Source organism: Manacus candei, unplaced genomic scaffold (assembly GCF_025592945.1).
Source record: "Manacus candei isolate 608988 ecotype Guabito, Panama unplaced genomic scaffold, ASM2559294v1 h1tg000082l, whole genome shotgun sequence".
In the NCBI taxonomy this organism is placed as follows: domain Eukaryota; kingdom Metazoa; phylum Chordata; class Aves; order Passeriformes; family Pipridae; genus Manacus; species Manacus candei.
In genome coordinates this window covers 4,610,647-4,628,230 of record NW_026138130.1, presented here as the reverse complement: position 1 = coordinate 4,628,230, position 17,584 = coordinate 4,610,647, and the positions used below count along the sequence as shown (strand labels likewise).

Here is a 17,584-nt window from a genome sequence, read left to right as displayed (position 1 = left end):
GACTGTGGAGCCTTCTGGATGTGCACAGGAAGCAGAATTGGCTTGTGCTCCAATCAAACCTCCAAGATAGACAAGAGGATGGAATTAGGTACCCACATTTGGGCCATAGGGGCTTTTCTGTTCCCCTCCATGTCTGATTCCTCATGCTCATTTCTTGTTTTCACATCGATCTGTGGGTGCTCCTGAATGACCAAATCTTGTTTTATAACCCCCTAAACTCCAGTTCTGATCGAGAGCCACTCACCTTGTCTGGTGATGTGCATGTGTGCTGAGGGTGTTGCAGAAGGAGAAGGCAAAGCAGAAGTCCAAGGGGCTTGTGTTTCACACCTTTATTTCAAACAAACTTCAAGGCTAATTTTCAAGTTGCCAACGCTCTTTATGCCTTCACCAAAACCATTTATGAGAAACTTCCCAACTTTGCTAGATAACAAACCTCATTTATCTTCTGTGTTTTGACCAACTGTAATGACCTCTTAGTTTTGGCCAAGTGAGACTAAAACTGCCTGAGTTTAAAAACCACTTGAAATGCATTTGCTTAGAGGTAGGATTTGGCTACACAGAAAAGGTAACTAACAATATGAAAAATAAGAAGTGATTAACATTTCAAAAAAGACAATCCAAGTAATCCAGTGTGAGATCCTAGCTCTCTGAAGATGGCTGGAATTCTGCCCACCTTTCATAGGCATTTGCTTCTGTTCTAAGTCTGCATAAACATGGCAGCTGAAGCTATGGATTGGGATTTCAACTACACACAGTAGCTCCTAACAGTGTGGGATTCTGCTTCTTCTCCTCAAGCACCTGCATTTTTATGGAGACATGTTTTCTACTGTGGCTTTCCAACAAAGTATTAAGAGGTAGCAAAGACTAGATTTTTATCAAACATTTTAAGACAAGTACTTTGTATGCATTCCCAGAGGAATACTGCTGACCTAAAGAAGATGGATTTACTGTCTAGCCAAGGCAGTTTCCACCCCTATTCCATGCAATCAGCTGAGAATGTCTGACTGATGGCACAGGAAAAGCTTGAGTCTCTCACAGATGTAATCCCCAATCCATTCAGGAGAAGCTCAAGTTCCAGTCTCACACTGTGACAGGTGTTGCTCTCAGGTAACAGTGGTTAATTAAACAGGCAGTACAGCCTTGCAAGCAAAGTACTGAACCTGCCAATTCACCTGAAAAATCAGGTACAGAAGTTGGTAAAAGATTTTGGTCTGCCACTGGAGTGGCTTTTGAATGCAGATAGGAACAGCAGCTGAACTCTGTGTCCACTGAAGAGCAGCAGCTCCCTCACCCGATTTCAGGGAAACATCAGTTGCATCTTCTCGTGTAAACATCAACAGTTACAGATTTACATGTGTCATGTCCCACCTGGATTTATCCACACAGCAGGAGTCAAACTCTTCCCACATCTGGCAGCAGAGCTTATCCTACAGCACAGGATTTAGGTCAGTCCTCTAATCCAGTTAGTCCTTGATTTCTTTGCTATTTGGTAGCACAGGCACAAAAGTTATCCCTGATGCAGTTTTTTGCTGTGACCACCAAGCTCACAGAGTTAGGACCAGGACTCTGATCACTACTAAGCAGAATTAATGGGATCAGGACTCTCATCACTGCTAAACTGGATGGACTGGACAAAATGACCTAGGAAAAAAAAAGGCACTTTTCCTCCCTCTTATTTCTTAATCAGCCCTTCCTCTTAATTCTGCATACATTTTCTTGTGTTAAATAAATACTTGCCAAGGGAACAGAACTCTGATGAAAGGATAATAAATGAGCTCAATATATACTGCCATTTCATGGGTTTCTGCTATACACCACCATAAATTTAAAGCCAATTATGTTCTGTTTAAATATTTAACACTGTAAAGCTAGCCAATTTTACATCCTGTCAGAGATAATTGAAATACCCACTTTGTCCCTTTAATAGGCAGGCAGAGAGACGGAAAATACCACCGGGATTTCACTGTTTGCAACTGGATACTGGAAATACCCTCAACTCTTAAGAATTTAACAAGTTCAGCTCTGACACCAAAAGCACAAACCTGCAAAGAGTGTGAGACTGAGAGCAGCCAGCACCACACTCAAACTGCCTGGCTACTGCTGCCTCCCAAAGCCAAACTATCACAAGGTTTTATTTGCATGGCTGACACTAGAGGACCCCCCACACGCACGCTATGGACTGAAGACAGAGCTAATTTAAATTGAATCCCGAGGCTCTGCAAGGAAGTAACTTCTGTGTAACTGATTCTTTACAGGCACTCCTTTGAAGGGATGAAATCCAGTGGCTGTGACTAAGCTTGTAAGCACTGTTGTGTGCTCCGAGTTGCTATCAAATTCGGGGGGGGGGGCACCACCAGGCCAAAAGCAAGTTATAAGAGGTGGCCCTGAGCTGATCATGTTGAGATACAAATTTCAGAATCAATCCCACAAGACATCGGGGTGTGAGTTTTGCCCTGAAGCATCCAAGTTACTGACCACTGGAGCAACAGCACTGGAAATGGTGTGAAGGTTTTTCTTTCTGATATAGCCAAGAAAGGACTCAAAGGCTGTCTTGAAGATGCAACCCCTATGGGCAACTGAGCAAAATGTAACTCTTGGCACTGCTCCATCAGTCTGCCAGAGGTGGGATGATATACAAGTTGAGCAATTAGCTGTGTGAATAATTTCCCTTCCTGTATCTGCACTGCTGAGTCAACATCACCTTTCTGATGAACTATTGCAGTCTGTGGCAGGGTAAGGCACCAGGTTATCCAAGTATTTTTTAAGAAACATTAATATCCTCATAAAAGGTACACTACAAACTGTGAAAGGCATCTCTCCAACAAGGCATTTGCTGTTTCTCCCCCTAAATCCCTGTTTGGGTGTTTGGGGTAAGCAAGCCAGCAGACAACAGGAGAGAGAGCTTGGCCAAAATTATTACAAAGGAAAAATCTGAAATACAACATTAAAAATCCTGTTTGCTTTCCAGTTCTCTGGCTTCAGTAAGACATGAACAGGTGGCACTACTGAGCTGTGGCAGGGATGGTACTCTGAGGTCTCTTAAAACCAGCAGTTTTGCCGGGCCTGGAACCACGTTTTCCAGTGATGCCTAAAGGGAAAGATCATGGGAGAGAGAGGGTTAGAGCTCTGGGTCCAGGAGCCCTGCTGCCCAAGTGCCCCTTACAGAGCCAGTCCAAGGTTAAAAGGTGACAAGAATCCACTCCCAAACAACCAAAGGTCTTCAAAACAACATTCCCTTTGCTCTTGTATCAACTCCAGGCTAAATGGAGCTCCTGACACAAATGGCTTCCCTATCAGCAGGGCTCAGCATGAGGCTACTGAGAACCCAGAAGTGACAATCTGTGTGAAAAGGTCTGCTTTCTGTTGTGCAAACTCATGATCAACCTCTGCTGAGAGCAGCTTTGTATTTCCCTGGATCCTCATTGGACACAAAGTACCAGAAGTGCCCCACCCAACATCAAACACCAGGAAAGCAGAGGCACAGAAGGGCTGAAAACTGTGTGAATGGGGAATGTTTCTGGCTACACAGGCTTGCTGTGACCTGTGAGTAAGCCCTGGCTTTCAGGAGAGCTGAGGGGACCACTGGGGCAGCAGAGGGAACAAAGAGACACAGAAGTTTGCAGCTGCTCCATCTCAAGTGCATGGAGGAGAACACAGGGAAGCAAAGATGGTCGAAAAGGAGCAAGATCCTGAGGCTGCTTCTGGCTTTGTACTGGGTCTTGGGAATTCTGCCATAAAGCAAACTCTTTCCCTCTCACACCTATACTCTTTTAGCCAAGCACAGTTATTGGGAAAAACCACAGCTGCTTTTTTTTGGCTTACGAGGCTGTGAAATGAGGTTCATCAATCCTTTGGCAGTGGTACTCGTGGAAAAGAAGACAAATGCTTCTTGACTCAGACAAACAGAAAACATGAACACCACAGTTGTGATTGGCAGCATCTGCAGGTAGCAACACAACAGAGCCTGATCCATTAACAAACTCCTGCCTGCTCCTGGATAACTTGGAGTCACCCATAACCAATGCCTTGGAAAAAACAGAGCTAGAACCCCCAGCCATGGCAAAAAATACAGCTAGCTTTAAAACAGCTCTCTGCCCCATGGCAGGCTTGCAAATCTTGCATATTTCTAATTCAGCTCTTATTTCTTGATTTTCCCCATACCAGACTGTCTGAAAGGCAGTCAGTCACTGTTTATTTCAGTAATTCATCTCAATGCTGCAGACACAAAGCCCAGGGCAGATCTCCTTCCCACTCAGGGCTGTTCAGTGTACAACCTGCAGGATGGGCAAGCCCGTGGATGCTCCCCTGCCCTCCCTAGTGCAGCACCTCAAAAACCCTCACCTGGAAGGAAAAAGCAAACCAACAAACCCCTCAATGACCAAAGCTCTGGCTGTGGCTGTGGCAGAAGATCATTAAGTGAACACAGACTCCTGCTAACAAGTCTCAGAGCTGCAGCCTCCTGCACAAGTAGCACAAAAACTTGCAGGCACGTAACATCTTCGTTAAACCCAGACCCACAGAATGGGTTAATCCAGAAACTACTTGTCTGGAAGCTGCTACAGCTGCATTGTGCTTGCAAACAAGCCCCAGGATCTATAGCTTCCAGTAAGTCAGAACAGCAAGCTTCCCCTTTAGTCAGAAGTTTTAAGCCAGGATTACCACTCCATCTCAAGCTCCTGAGCAAGTAACAACCACTAAGAAGTTTTCCAGAGGATTGCCAGGTTTCATACTCCACATGCTCATTCCCACTGATTTTCTAGCTTCCTACAGAAGTGCACACCTTCCCCAACTGCACACCTTCTTTGTCCCCAGCACTGAGCTCACCCAGGGCTCTGGGCTGCACTACCATGTGCTGCACTATCATGTGCTGCACGACTGTCTCCCGCCGACCGCAGCATCCGCCCATCCTGGCACATCTGCTGCTACCTCACTGCAGCAGGAGGGAAACAGATTCCTCCTGTCACTGCTCCTGGTCCCACTCGAACTGAAAGGAAGAAGAAAGTCCCCCCAGTGGCTGTGGTTTGGGGCGATGCTCAGAGGGGCCGGAGGTGAGCTCGTCACCCGCCAGCCTGCGGCTCTGCTGATGTCACCGCCCGGCTCCGTGGCAGGAAGTGATACGGGAGCAGGAGCCCCAGAGGAAGCTGAATTGAGCAACTGAGGTTAACTCCCCTGGCATTCAATCATGTGGCATTTCCAGGGACTTTCTAAGAACCTGAGGTTGGGTTTGGCTGCCCGGTGTCTGTTCGCTCGCTTGGCACGCTCAGTGCTAACGGCAGCAGGACCACGTGGCACACCAAGGCCATCTGCCTCCCCTGGGCTGCTGCTCCCTTCCCCCTCCTACTCAACAGAGAACATTCAGTGAATGGCTTCCTGCAAGGCTCACTGAAGGTGGGACTTGGCCACACAAGTTTTCTGGGAATCTACCTCAGAAACGGCCCTGAACGGTACAGGCTGGACTTGGAGCTGTACTTCCCCAGGGCTGAGGTGAGGCTGGGGCTCTGGGTGGTGCAACTGTACATTCCTACAGCAGGGATAACAGTTATCTGGGATCTCACCTCAGAGAAGTTTAGATAACTTAAACTTGTCAGTGCCATCCTTCTCTGTGCTGCTGATGCACCTCTGCCAGAGAGGACAAGCCAGGAAGGAGGGAGCAGGACCATCATGGAGGCATGCTGGAGTTAATCCAGAATGGTATCATGTCCCAAACACCAAGGGATCATCTACTCTCTTTTTCCCAAGTACAGCAAGATATTCACGATAGACTATTTTCACTTTGCATATAACACAGCCAGACAACCTCACTGAACCACCTTTAACAGTGGCCAGAACCTCAGATATGTGACTTCTTGGAAAGATAAACATATAGATTCTCCTCCCATTTCTCTTTTCTGCCTCCACTTCTGCTGAAGTAGTCACAACTGAATTAGATGGAAGGAATGTGCTACCCCTGCTGTTGTAATGTGCCTGGAAGCCTTCCAAATCCTCCTGTTTGCAGGATTTACCAGAATGACTGCAGCCAGTGCCAGAGCTCTGGGGGTACGTGCATGGTTTGCACAGTTTAGTCTCATGTAATTATGATTATCTAATTTCAAACCTTGGGTGGCTGGTGCAGAGTTCAAATTCGAGTCGCCGCCTCCCTGAGGATCTCCTTCCTGAGACTCTCCTTCTTTGACCACTGCTTGAGGCTACAAAGAAAAAACACCAAAAATAAACAAACTCCCCACACAAAGTTAGGTAGAGAGAGAGAAAATTGCAAATACACGATACAAAAGCCTTTGATCAGTGTTATTTAAGTAAGACTGTGCAGCCCTGACAGCACATCCATTTGCCAATTCCTACATCCAAACATAGGCAAGAGCACATGTAGTGTCCACACACATTCACAACTGTCTCTGAATCCCTGTCAGAATCCATAATAAACCACCATATTACCAGCCTTGGTCCAACACTTGGAAAAAATCTGTCCATCATGCAACTGTGAAGAAATTTTTTCATCCTCGAGAATACTTTCATTTTTTCAGGATATTTCCCTGTCCTGACCAACATTTTTTTCTACCAATGATTAAAAACCAAATGGCTGTTCTTTTTCTTCTGCTTTGGTTTTGCCTCACCCCCAAAAACTCTTCAGCTGTTTAATTTTGAACTGAAACATCAGAATGCTTCACTAACCAAAGTCAGAATGATTTGCTTTGAAACTAAAAATTCTAGATCGTCCTGCTTGTCGTTGAGATTTGCCAGTCCATGGATGACACCAGCAGAACTCCCTGGGTAAGGTTTTGGTCTCTAAGTCACAGCCATTTCTGCCTCTGATGCTTTTCCACAGAGCTTGAGGATTCTGACTTGAAAATCTTGTTGATTTAAGTGCTGGTAACACACCAAATTTCCTTACTCAGTGTATTTAAATAAGATAACAAAAATGGGCTTACGTTTGGGTTTGAGTCTAGCAATTTTTGTGATACACACTAAATAATGGTTTGTGGCTGTTGTGGGGTTTTTAATCACTCCTAATGACAGATAACAGATAACAGGACTCAATGTCCTTATTGATTAGAAGCTTTCATCCTGTTTTCACACCTGAAATGTTTTATTTTCAGCTACTGATTCTCTGTTTGCTGCATAAAAGAGCCTCCTGCTGGCAGGACTCAAAGTTTCCATATTCATCAAATTTCTCTTTTAGCTTAATTTTAAGTTTCTTCTTTTGAGACAAACTGACTTGCTAAGCAAACACTTTAGTCTTCCAAGACTCCTGGGAAGACAACCCCTCAATCTGAGAAAGGATGGAATCTCTGGGAAAGTACTCTGGAAGTCTAGTATGTCTCGAATTAAGCACAGCAGCTCTCCTGGGCTCTCAGAATTCTTCTGGAGCTGAATCTTAAAGGAGATCAGGAAGGCAGTCAGGGCTTCCCTAATGATTTCCAGGCCACCAAGGCTGACAGAATGTTGTGGCAGAGAGAGAGCCTGAGAAGAGCAAACACAACTGGAAGTTCCCCAGGATCTGTGACCGGAGAAGGGAAAAAGGACTGAACACCACACTCACCCACTTGCGGGGTCTCCCTCTTCGCCTTTTCTCACCAGAAGGTTCTGCCTTTATTGAAAACAAAGGGGGGAAAAATATTTTCAGTTCTCATATTTGCTGGGCACTGTGACTAATGTGCTGAGCTTGGCCAAGGTGACTTTTATTATAAAAGGTCTTGTCTCACAAGTAGCAGAAAAAGCAAAAGCTGAGGACAGTTGAGGAGGAAACGCCTGCCAGACTATGCTGGTTGTGATTATTTGGCAGTGGTGGAGGAGAAATGCTGGAAGGAAGCTGCTGCAAGTGGCAACACAGGAGGGCTGGGAGGTGAGTTAGGACTAAAACCACAATAACTGGTTTGTCCAACGGTGGCAATTAAAGCTGAGCTGAATTCGGGGCAACTTTCACTATATCTTTAAGCAAAGAGAAACCTCCCAGCTTGTCCCTCTAGCAATGCTTCCAGAGGGACAGCCAGCTTCTTTCTCTCCATAAAAGAACATAAGCCATTTACTCTTACAGTTTCCTCAGTTACAGTAGTCTTTTTCTTGCTTCCTTTTGGCCTTCCTCGTGGTTTTGTCTCTGATGGCTGTTCCACAGTATCCTCCTGGGATAAAAGGAGAAAGCCATTTAAGCAGGATGATCCCTGGAACAACTTACAGCTTCTCATTCTGATGTGTCTTGGACCCCAGTAATAGCACCCAGATCACTAAGCAGCTGATTGTCTCTGCTTTTCCAGCTGTGAGGTGCATTAGAAGATGGCCAGCAATACCCCTACCCCTTTGTCTGGGGAAACGAGCAAGTTCCAAGAACCCTGGCCAAGGTTCCTGGAATGAGGCCTCCTCTGTTCTGTCTTACTAGTGGTGTGGAAACAGAGGGGGACCTACAAATGTCCAGAACAGCATAGAGCCCAGTGTCAGAACAGAGAGCTGGTCAGCTCCCCTCACAAGGTCCCTGGCCTGAACTGTCCCAGCCTGCCACGCCTGAGGCACGGTTGGGGCAGTGACTGAGAGTCCCCAGGGTGCACATCCTGCTGCTGTCCTGAGCAGCAATAACATTTACCACAGAACTCTTTGGTTTTTGTTAGTGAGCTGCTTCCCAGGGCTGCCTGCAAATCCCAGCAGGCTAATGCCAGAGCATCCTCAGGCAGCCTCTTCAGATGATGTGCCCTCACCTGTGGCTGCTTCCTTGGTCTTCCTCTCTTTTTCTTCTGGCCCTCTGTTGGTGCAGATGAGACAGGGTTTTCTGGCCTCTCGTTGCTCATGTTGGCACTTCTCACAGTCTGCAGATTAAAATCCAACAGGTTTCTTTCCCAGTCCATAGAAAAACAGTGTCCTTTTTCCCCTACCTTGTTACAGATTCTCCTCTACCTGCAAGGCTGAAGTGGTGAGAGAGAACCAGGCATGACAGCTTGCTATTGTTTTTATCAGCTAGAAGAGTCTGGGACCCAGCAGACTGTTAGAAGAATAACTGTGCTTTATAAACATTCTAGAACCATTCTCTCACCTGGCATATTCCTCAGCTTTCTGAGGCTTTTGGCCACAGGAGCTGATTGCTCCAGGCACAGAACATGCTGCTACCAGCATCTACCTTTCCCCTCCTTGGCCAGTTTCATCTGAACCAACAAAATCAGTGTCTACAGCTCTCTGAACTCCACTCTTTGGAGGCTTCCTCTGCCTGAAGAGGAAGGAGGTGGGAGATAAAGTAGCAGTGGCGAGTTCTAAATGCACCATTCAAGGGCAAAGCTTCCTTCAGAGCTCCCATATCATCAGACAGCAAAGGTAATCCTGAGACCAAAGTCCACAGCAAAGAGAGCCTTACATGAGGATGCTTGAGAGAACACATATCAGGGTACAAACTCTAAGAAGTCAGGCTCTGGAGCTGCCCCTCAAGAGTTTGTTCCTAATCACTGACTGAACAGGTACTGTCTGGAGAGATGCCTGGCCCCATTCAGAGCACTCAGCCTCTGGTCCTACATGAGGCTCAGTGTTTCCTACATAACACAAGTCCCCCAGATTTGGATTTTGCTTGGGTCCTGAGCACTAGCTTATCTGCTGAAAGTTTGTATCAGCAGGATTGTCAGTCAGACTCCTCCCTGTCCCCAAGCTCTAGTGCCTGCTGTGGTTGGAATGAGCCCTGATCCAACCTGCATGCTCTCAGAAATAACCACGATCAAGAGCTGTTAAGGGTACACAGGAAACCAGTGACTTTCCTTGCTTCTGCTTGAGATTTCTCCCCTGGCATGTCTGCCAGAGAAGGTGCCAGTCTGTGAGCCTTGACACTCTCACATCCTGAGTCAGGAAGAAGGATGTGACCTCGACCAGAACCTCAGCAGACACCTGGATTCCAGGCACACTAAGAGAGGTGGGGGTTATTGGTCCTGCTTGGGTGTGAATCAAAGCCTACACAAGGCTCTGAGTTCAGCTCCCAGTTTGCTGATCTGCTTGGAAAAGGCATTTGCAGCACCCCCAGATCTTGGTTCTCCTTTCCTTCTTGCACAGGAGGGAGGGCTCAAGAAGATGAGAGGGGATGAGGAGGCTGGACAAAGGTAGCTGAGTCCTCATTCATCAGTAGTTCTTACCACAAAATAAATAGCTGAGAATAGTACAGTGGAGAAAGCAGCTCCATTTAATGCTTAGGAAGGCAGGAGCATATAAATGAACCCTGCACAGCCATCGCCTTCCCCTTCTCACCTAGACACTGCAGGCATAACCTCCCTTGCCTATAGAAGCTCTTCTACCTCCACCTGAGAAATGGTTTTTTGCAGCTCTTTGCTTTACCTGTTTTATTTCTCCTTTTCCACCTGCTAAGTGAAAGGTACCAACAGCAAAGCTCAAAGAGCTCTTTGTCCCATGGGCCTTGAGTGCTGCTGTGTCCCCAGGTCCCTCTGGCAGCTCTACCTGGGGCAGCAAAGGCAGTCCTGCAAGCAAGGGCACAGCTGCACCATGTACAAGTGCGACTTTTTTCTTCAATATACTGCTGGAAGGCAGCAGCTGGGTTCAGTTCCAGTTCATGCATGAGCAGCCCTGCCTAGTGAACTCCCTGGATGCCCCTCTGTGCCCACTGCTGGGCCCCAGCTCACAGGTGCTGCTGCACACTCGGCTTTTCTATCAAACCCTCTGATCAGAGGGCGATGGAAAGACTACAGTGAAGGTCTCCGAGTTCAGGCTGCATCTGGAGGGGAGACAGTTAGGGAAAAAAAAGTTTCTTTGTACTTGCAAGGCACTCACAGTTGCCACCACATCCCTGAGAGATAAGCATGAAACACTTGCAGTCTCTTTTAGAGAAGAGCTGTGCTTTTACAGACTGTAACCAGAGCTTTGTAGTTTGATCAGATGTTCAAGTTCCAAAGATGAGAGGGCCTTAACTGAAGATGACAACAAATGCACTGCCCTCTGGCCAGCCACTGTTCCTTGTGCCTGCCTTTACTGGTCAGAACTGGGGCTCAGACAGGCTGGTGCTGGCATTTGGGGCCAGCTGAGGCAGCAGTCACTGAGGTGCACAGCCTCTGGACTGCCCCAGAGAAGCCTGAGTCCCTCTTCCCAGAGGCAGTTCTAAGCCAGCCCCAGCTCATGCTGCACACATCTGGTGCTGGATCAGCCCAGAGTGCTGCAAAGGTGGCTTGAAGCCTCTGGAGCCTGAGCCTTCCCTCAGCCACCCATGGAAAAGGAACAGACATGGCCATGAGAACGGACCAGAGTGAAAGTGCTGTCCAAGCCAGGTCCCTGGGAAGAGATGGCAGCTGCTTATCTGGGGCAGGCTGTGCTGACAGGAGGGTGGAGTTAAGTATTTGCACTCTGTTTTTCAGTCTCAGATTGCACTTTTTGCTTGGTCACCACAGGCTGGACATGCAGAATCTGACAATGTCACTGACAGAGGCTGCAAGACAACTCCCAACTTTCACTCCCTATTCCAACACAATGTTCACAGTCACTACAGACCCTGAAGCCACTGCTCTTATTGACACAACCTCTCTCACGAGTTCACTGGAACTGAAACCTGCATTGAATCCAAATTTTGCACGTCAGTATTGGAGTGGGAGCAACCACAGTGTACAGAATTCATTTTTCCCCCGATGCAAACAAAGTCAGTTCTTGCCCAATGATTGTTTGCTAAGCCTGATACACTATACAACGTCTGTCATGTATCTGGCAAGCTTTCTGCAGGCAGGGTTGCAGACAAATGCAGAGATTGCCAAGAGATAGTGTCTTTGTACATCTCTTCCACCTTCTCATCACCCACCAAAGGCACACACTTCTTGAAGCCTCATGTGAAAACAAAAACACACAAGCAAAGCTACAAAAGCACCAGCCCTTAGGGCCTTCTTAAGCTTCACATGACTCAATGCAAGATGCAGACAAAGCAAAAGCACCCACTGCAATTCGACTCCAAATTTCCCAACAACAGCTTTCCATATACATATAAAACCCCACTGTGTACCAAAACCCACATATACCTTCCAGGGCCACTGCACTCCCTGCTGGCATTGGAGCCAGCAGGGCTGAATCTCAGGCCTACAGACTGTCCACAAGGGTACAAGATCTAAAAAGCCTATCTATTTGTGGGCCTTAAATCACCATTATGCCAGCCACACACACAGCTTTGCAAATGGGGCAAGTGTGGCATTGCATGTTTCCAGCAGTATTGAGGCCTCTGTGTTGCAGAGACATCACCTAAAAGAAAGCACCTCACGTCCCAGATGCATTCCCAGGGACCTGGCAGAGGACAGGGGATCCTTGCAGTCACAAGGCCTCACATCTGGACTGAGGTGCTCAGTTGTACAAAGCCAGTTTTTCTACCATAACAAATTCTCAGGAAAGCAAGGCTTCTCCTGGGGGCTATGGAGTTGCAGCCTAATACAGAGTATTGAACAATGTTCTCTAGGGACTTCTCCCTTCCCACAGGTTACAGAGGAAGCCTTGGGGATGAGCCTGCTGACTCGGGCAGGCATATCAAATGGCAGAACCCCTCCCTGTTTGTTTCCTCAGGGAAGCTAAATCTTAGGCTATGTCCTCAGGAGAAACACAGTGTGGATGCTTGAGACATCCTACTAAAACCCCCAAACCACGTGCACGATTCCCAGCAACACTGCCAGAAAACAACTCTCTGGCTGCAGTGCTCACATACAAAATAAAGGCTCACAAAGCCTTTTCCAAAGGATAATAGGAGTGTGATTATAGGAGACCCTTCATTACAGCCTTAATGCTCTCACTGTCTCTATAATAACAGGCAAAGCTATCTACCAAGCACAACTCCCCCTTAGCAGCACACACCACTGTGCTGCTGTCACCTGTGACAAAGCAAACCCAGGGTAACTTCACTGACATGAGCATGGTCACTCTTCACTCCCTCTGCTAAAAGAGGGAGGGAAAAATCTGGCCCAAGCCCTGCATCAAGCAGAGGAGGATAAAAGACTCTGTTAGTCAAGACATCTAAAGAGGAGGACCAAGGAAGCCAGGCAGAAAGAAACTCCTCATTCCAATAACTGCAGCAATAACGAGCTGCACTCACATTATGAGAAATTACTTTCACCTTCTGAGAAATCAAATGCTCAGATCTTTTCAGATCTCGCCACAGATCAAGAAATAACACAGCTTGTAGCAGTTCCCCACGGACTGTTCCAGCAGAAAAGCAGGATAGCCAGGACCTGGAACAGCTCCCTTGGGAAAGAGCAGAGGCAGTAACACTCTGGCAGATGTGCCTCTTCTACCAGATTTTTCTACAAAATGAGGAACTTACAGGCTACTAAATCAAGCTTGTGGCAACAGCAGGTTAACTGCCATAGTCTCATAAATCACTTCTCAAAACCAGAACTAACATCTCTAGGTGATTTCCCTGACTGTTCTGAGTGGTTAAGTCTAAGGCTTCTTTGATCTCGTGCTTAAAAGTCTCCTAGTTCATTGCCTGCTGGGTTTTTTTTTCTTAATGAGCAATTTATTGTCACTTGTTCTTGCATCACACCAGAGCCCTTCAGCAGCAATGTTCCTCTCTCCTCCATTTTTCAACCCACTCTACCAGATAAATACATCAAGCTGATCACCCTCACCTTGCCTGGTTGAACAAGCCAGCCTGTTTGTTTCTTGGATGTGATCATTTTGATTGTTATTTACACTCTTTCCAATGTGAACTCAACACTTCCAAGGATCCTGACTCTCAAAACGCTTTTCAGTTTGACTAACTTAACCTCTTGCATACCTGAGAAACATGGGCTAAGCAACAGTTCAGTGGGCAAAATCTAGTTCTTGTGGAACATTAATAGCATCAGCCTCCAAAGTGATTCAGCCAGCAAGCTATTCCAGCACCTCCAGCATATTTGGACTGATAAAATACCCAGGTCAGAAGACAGAAACTAAGCTTATAGAGCACAAAAAATACAGGGATCATATGGGTTTCTGTGTTTCCACTCAGTGCAAGGGACCTGCTCAAGGTCTGAACGGGACCTTCTGTAGCTCTACCAACAGTTACATTTCCAACTTTATTTTAGGCCTCTCTGTGCAACCCCAATGAAGGTGCCCTCAAGTGTTTCAGTTCTCTGTGCACAAAATGGTGGGCAGCTCCCTGACTGCTGAGCTGTGCTGGGGATGGGGCTGAGGGGACAGAACCCGAGTGAGGCAGGCACAGATCATCCCGCCTGGGCCTTCTCTGAGAGACTGCAAGGCAGGCAAGTGCTGATGGCTGGGACAGGAGCTTATGGACAAAGACCTCTTGACTAAGAAACAGTGCCAGAAGCTTTTTTTAACATTAGAGATATGCACAGCTACATGGGAGAAGGGTTGTTGATCACTGAGTTTCAAGCAACACTGTGGCCATGAACAGTCTCTGTTTCCTATTTCCCAGCTCCTGACTGCCCAGGATCAGCATAACACCAAGGTACTGCAAGAGCTCTCTTGAACAAACCTTGCTTGATGCAGTGCCTGCCAACTTATTCCTCTCTGTCCAGATATCTGAGCCAGTTGCTGCTCTGAGAGGCAACCCTGCCCATCCTAATCCATACAACAACTAGTTATAGGAATACCACCCTGGCTCTGCTCTGTAGCTAGCCTAAAATCCCATTTTTTCCTCAGGAAGATGGGGCTTTGCAATTGCCTGTAGAATGAATCAGGCCACACGTGCAGTGCCAGCTGCACTGAGGTCCTGTTCACATCTGCATATGCAGGACTTTCCCTAAAGGTTGCCACAGATTTCAAGGGCTCAACCTCAATCCTACCTCAGTGTCATCAGCTTCCAAGCCCTGCCAAAGCCCCAGGTTTCTTATGGTCAGAGCCAGCAAAGCAAGGAGGCAGTTACCCAACCCAGGAAGTCAGGGAAAAGCACTGCTGGATACCAAGACCAGCAAAGAAGAGAGATCTGGAATCTGTTCCTGACTCTGGACTTGGGCAAGTCATATAATCTTTCTAACTTCATGTTTTCTGTCTAGAAGGTTATGGAATAAAACTGAAGTATTAACACTTCCCTCAACCTGGGGTGGAGGGACTGAGTAAGTCATCCCTATTTGTAGAATGACCCTAAGAACCCCCAGCAAGGCATTATTAGAGGAAGGCACCAGCAGCCTCCCCTGTGTCTCGTGCTCGGGAGCACAAAGGAGAGGCTGTCACAACTGAAGAAATACAGCTCAGGATCAGCCACATCCTGCTGAGCAGCAAAACACACCCTCACCCCTCTTTCCCCAGGAAGCTGAAGGCTCGTGGGACTAGTCTGGCACAAAGCTAAGAGCTGAAGTTCCCTGCCCTGGGAATCTGACACAGAGCAGTGCTGGAGTGGGAGCTGGGGCTCCCCAGAGCCACTCAGAACCTCTCCCACTCCCAAACCCCAGTGGGCAGGGGACAGGGGGCCCAGCTCACTGTCTCTATCCAAGAAAACTCACGTACCAAACTGAAGACCTTAAGCCTTGAGGCCACTGCCTGAGGTTTGAGACACTTCTCATTCATTCTCAGGACACTTCCAGCACTTTGATACTTCCAAAAGTATCAAACCAGGTCAGTGCCACTTAATGCCTCTGTGCAGATTGTAGACTCCCTAGCATTACAAGCCTGTTAAAGTTCTCCCTTAGGGAATTTGCCCCAACATTCAAATGTTTATTCTAAAGGACTCTCTCCTATCTTAAAAGTCTGTCTAGACACTGTCACCAAAAAGCAAGCACCCCAAGCACTGCAGAGATACATCGATGGGAAAAAATCCAACAGTATTTACAGGGAAATCAAAGGAAAAAGGAGAAATCTGTGCTTACTAAAGATTAAAAATCACAGCTCTCATTTCAGATAGCATCAAGCCTCGTTCCTCTGCAGAATGACTATTTTGTTCAGCCCAACTACTGACATCTGCAAAGCACTGTCCACTTGTGCAAGCCCAGGAAATGGCCCTCTGCACTTCCTGGTGAGGACTGGCGTCGTGGCACCTGGCAAGGGGACATATGAGACAGCAAGTCCTGCACCTTAGGCTGTTTGGAAGTAGGTTTTCTCAATTCCCAAGCTGCAATGTATTAATCCCCAAGCCTTAACCTCCAGCACGGGCTCTGCACACGCATTTCAAACGCTACAGTAAGAAAGGAACACTATTTACCTGGGGAGCAGTTGGGCAGCGCTGCTCGACCTGAGCCCCGCAGAAGTCGCAGTGAAGGCAGGAGAGACAGACAGAGGTGTCCAGCAGCTGACAGCCCTCCTGCCCTGGCAGAGGCAGCTAACCCAGGCCTCTGCACACATTCATTTCAGGAGCCCTCCAGCGCCGTTCGCTGCGCTCCCGGTTCGCGATATGGAACCAGCGAGCGCTGCCAGCGCTCTCCTTCTGACGGCAGCCCCGAGCAGTGACAGCAACCGAAACCAGCTCACCCCGACCCGCCTGGATCCCACACCAAGTGCAACGGCCAGAAAGCAGAAAAATCCCCAACCACACCACTCGCACCAGCCAGCTCGTCCCCCTGCCCCGCTTACGGAAAACAAGGTTTCCAAATGCGAAATGAATTATCTGAATAAGGGGGGCAGACCATGAAGTGAAGACTTCCCTCTTTACAAGTGCTAGAAAGAATCATTGCTGACCTTGTTTTATGAAAGGAACCAAACCAAAACAAGAATCCCAAATGGGCAGCCCCAGGAAGGCTTGTGATGACAAAGGGGTTATTAATCTGAGAGCAAAACGCACTGAGGGCATTTACTATAAGCCACAAATAAAAATGGGAAGCTGACTTCAGTGGAGCACAAACGTATTTAGAAAGGAGATGTTGCGTGGGTCTAAGTTAGGGATTCTGTATTAATTATGTGAACAACCATTAGCTCTCACAGAAGTCCCTAGAAGTATTTTTACAAAGGAGAATGAAGACTTTTCATATGGCTGCCTTGGTGTATTTAAGACATGTATATTGGGATTTTTTGGCAGATCACCATTAGCAAAACCAGAGACTTCAAATATCTCAATCTGTACCTATATAAAAGCCATTACATTATCTTAGAGACAATGTTTGAGACTCTTCTTTATGTCAAGTAGTAAATTGCTCACAGTGACAGCACCGCTGCATAAACTGAAGACTAATTTTTTTTTTCTCAGAGTCATCCATATGAAAGATTTGCACCACTTGAGTTCCTCAGTAACTTCTCTCAATGTCAGCACGACACCTAAATAATTTACTGCAGTCTGGAAAAATATCAATCCTGACCTTATTCATAGGGGGATGATGATCCCCTGGGTAAACATGGACATGGGGGCTCTGGAAGTGTGGCCAGTTCTCGGGGCTGCCTCTGTGACCTCAGGAACCTCAACTTCTCTTTTCACCCTGTTTCCCACATGTGAAGTGGGGATGACACACAAAACAAGTAACATCTTGCTTATTTAGACAATATTTTCTTTGGGAAGATATACACTTCCCACCATGTAATTACACAGGTCTTAGGCAGAGTGGTTCAAGATTTTATTTGGAGCTCCTAACAACTAATAAAATCAACATGAAATATTAAGAGAAGCCTTTGATCACTCCTGCAACAATGTCTAATCCAAAAATTATTAAATAGCATATGAAATTAGGTACCTGAAAATTATTATCTGTTAATCTAAGTGCTTAAATATATCTAGGTTATTTATCAAAAA

General features: G+C 46.9%; 1 protein-coding gene across 3 annotated transcripts in view; it reads right to left on the bottom strand.

The window, feature by feature from the left end:
• Positions 1–314: 314 nt before the first annotated feature.
• Positions 315–17,584, bottom strand: part of LOC127481794 (high mobility group protein HMGI-C-like) — a 61,780-nt gene continuing 44,510 nt past the window's right edge. For 2 of the 3 annotated variants that reach the window (XM_051811484.1, XM_051811485.1), the window contains exons 2-6: positions 8,685–8,792; positions 8,031–8,117; positions 7,538–7,585; positions 6,095–6,185; positions 315–3,088 (exon numbers count right to left, since the gene is read on the bottom strand). In XM_051811484.1, coding sequence (XP_051667444.1) covers positions 3,003–3,088; positions 6,095–6,185; positions 7,538–7,585; positions 8,031–8,117; positions 8,685–8,792 — 420 coding nt within the window. In that variant the 3' untranslated portion in view covers positions 315–3,002. Of the gene's footprint in view, positions 3,089–6,094; positions 6,186–7,537; positions 7,586–8,030; positions 8,118–8,684; positions 8,793–16,069; positions 16,260–17,584 lie in introns of those variants that run through there. The other variant, XM_051811486.1, reaches the window with a different exon arrangement.